This window comes from Pteropus vampyrus, unplaced genomic scaffold (assembly GCF_000151845.1).
Source record: "Pteropus vampyrus isolate Shadow unplaced genomic scaffold, Pvam_2.0 Scaffold48, whole genome shotgun sequence".
NCBI lineage: Eukaryota > Metazoa > Chordata > Mammalia > Chiroptera > Pteropodidae > Pteropus > Pteropus vampyrus.
The window spans coordinates 140339-141783 of NW_011888829.1; the positions used below are offsets into that span (position 1 = coordinate 140339).

General features: G+C 43.2%; 1 protein-coding gene across 1 annotated transcript in view; it reads right to left on the reverse strand.

Annotated features, from left to right (window-relative positions):
* Positions 1–1445, reverse strand: part of LOC105291597 (maltase-glucoamylase, intestinal) — a 78675-nt gene that overhangs the window by 60503 nt on the left and 16727 nt on the right. Inside the window, exon 4 of the mRNA XM_011359467.2 lies at positions 20–140. Coding sequence (XP_011357769.1) covers positions 20–140 — 121 coding nt within the window. The remainder of the gene's footprint in view (positions 1–19; positions 141–1445) is intronic.

Consider the following 1445-nt stretch of genomic DNA (forward strand, 5'->3'; position numbering starts at 1 on the left):
GCCACACGGTCTGGCCTACCTGTGCCTGTGCTCGCAAGGTCGCCCTCCACTTGATAGCCATGACTCTTAGAATAGTAGCACCAGGGCACACGCATGGTTCCCTGGGGTCTCCAGCAGCAGCCTCGCTGGTCACACGTGGCCTGAAATGAGAGATCAGCCAAAGTAACTCCTTTCACTTGTAGGACACTATCATTTATAAGTAAAACTTGAGGTTGTGGTACCGTTAAACACATCTGACAAATAAGAGAACTGATACAAATAAGAGAAATTGGGCTATGTCCCGGTCACTGCAGAGCTTGTACACAAAACCGATTTATGGCCAATGTCCTTCCTTGTTACTGTTATATGACAATATAGAAATCATAATACAGTCCATATCTGTCATCACAAAAAACTGATAAATTTATTTAAATATTCTAAACTACAATATAGTTATATCACCAGTAACTCAAATTCCAAATGGAGCTTCATTTTTATTGGTAAACTTGAAGATGTGTACTCGAATTCACACGTATACTAATATGTGTGTACAAATACGTACAAGAATGGTCAAATGGTATTGCTGAATTGCAAGATATGAGAAAAAACTAAATTTCTAATAACCAAAGAAAGGAAGATGTTGATATACCATTTTATAGTGAGCCTAAATGAACTAGAGATGCATATCGACACAGATAAATCTCACAATGTTAAGTGAAAAAAAAATGGAATCACTCACATGCCATTTTAAAGAGCCACATAGAAATGCTTGTCTTGCTCAGGGTAGGTATTAGGAAGCGTAAGGGTTGCAAAGGGACGCTGGGAGATAGAGAACAGAGCAGGATGCGGCAGCACAGGGTTCAAAGAGACAGACAGCGTGGCTGGCGGGGCCAAATGAGCGAGGCCCAGTGTAGACTGGAATGCAGCCTGTCCCCATTCCCCCAGGGGTAGGTGATGGCTAATGCTCCCTCCTCAGTGCACCTGTCTTAGACAACAGAATGAAGTCTTTGAACTTGACCCGTACAGTAATAGATGCAGTAGGTACTCGAGTTAAGTAGAACTATATTCAAAGTAAGAAATTCAAGAGAGCAGTTTCAGTCACGCACACGTTGAAAGAAAAACGGGGAAAATGGAATTCAGAAGAGGGTCCAGGAGGCTGGAGTGAGCCAGGCATGAGGTGTTGATGGCCTAGGGAGACAGCAGTGAGACTGGGAAACGTGCCTGCTCTGGAAAATATCGTTAAGGAAAATGTTTTAAAATACACGAAATACTGGCCAAAGGGACTGAAGGGGAGAGAACTGGGCAAAATTTCTGCTGTTTCTGCTTCAGTGACCAGAGGCACAATGGGACCACTAACTGAATCTGGTAGTTGGGAGGGAAAGCAGATTAGGCGAGGAGGCAATGAACCCAGCAGACCTTAGGATTTAGCAAAAGGTCTTGTGACGAAACACCAAAGACACATTACT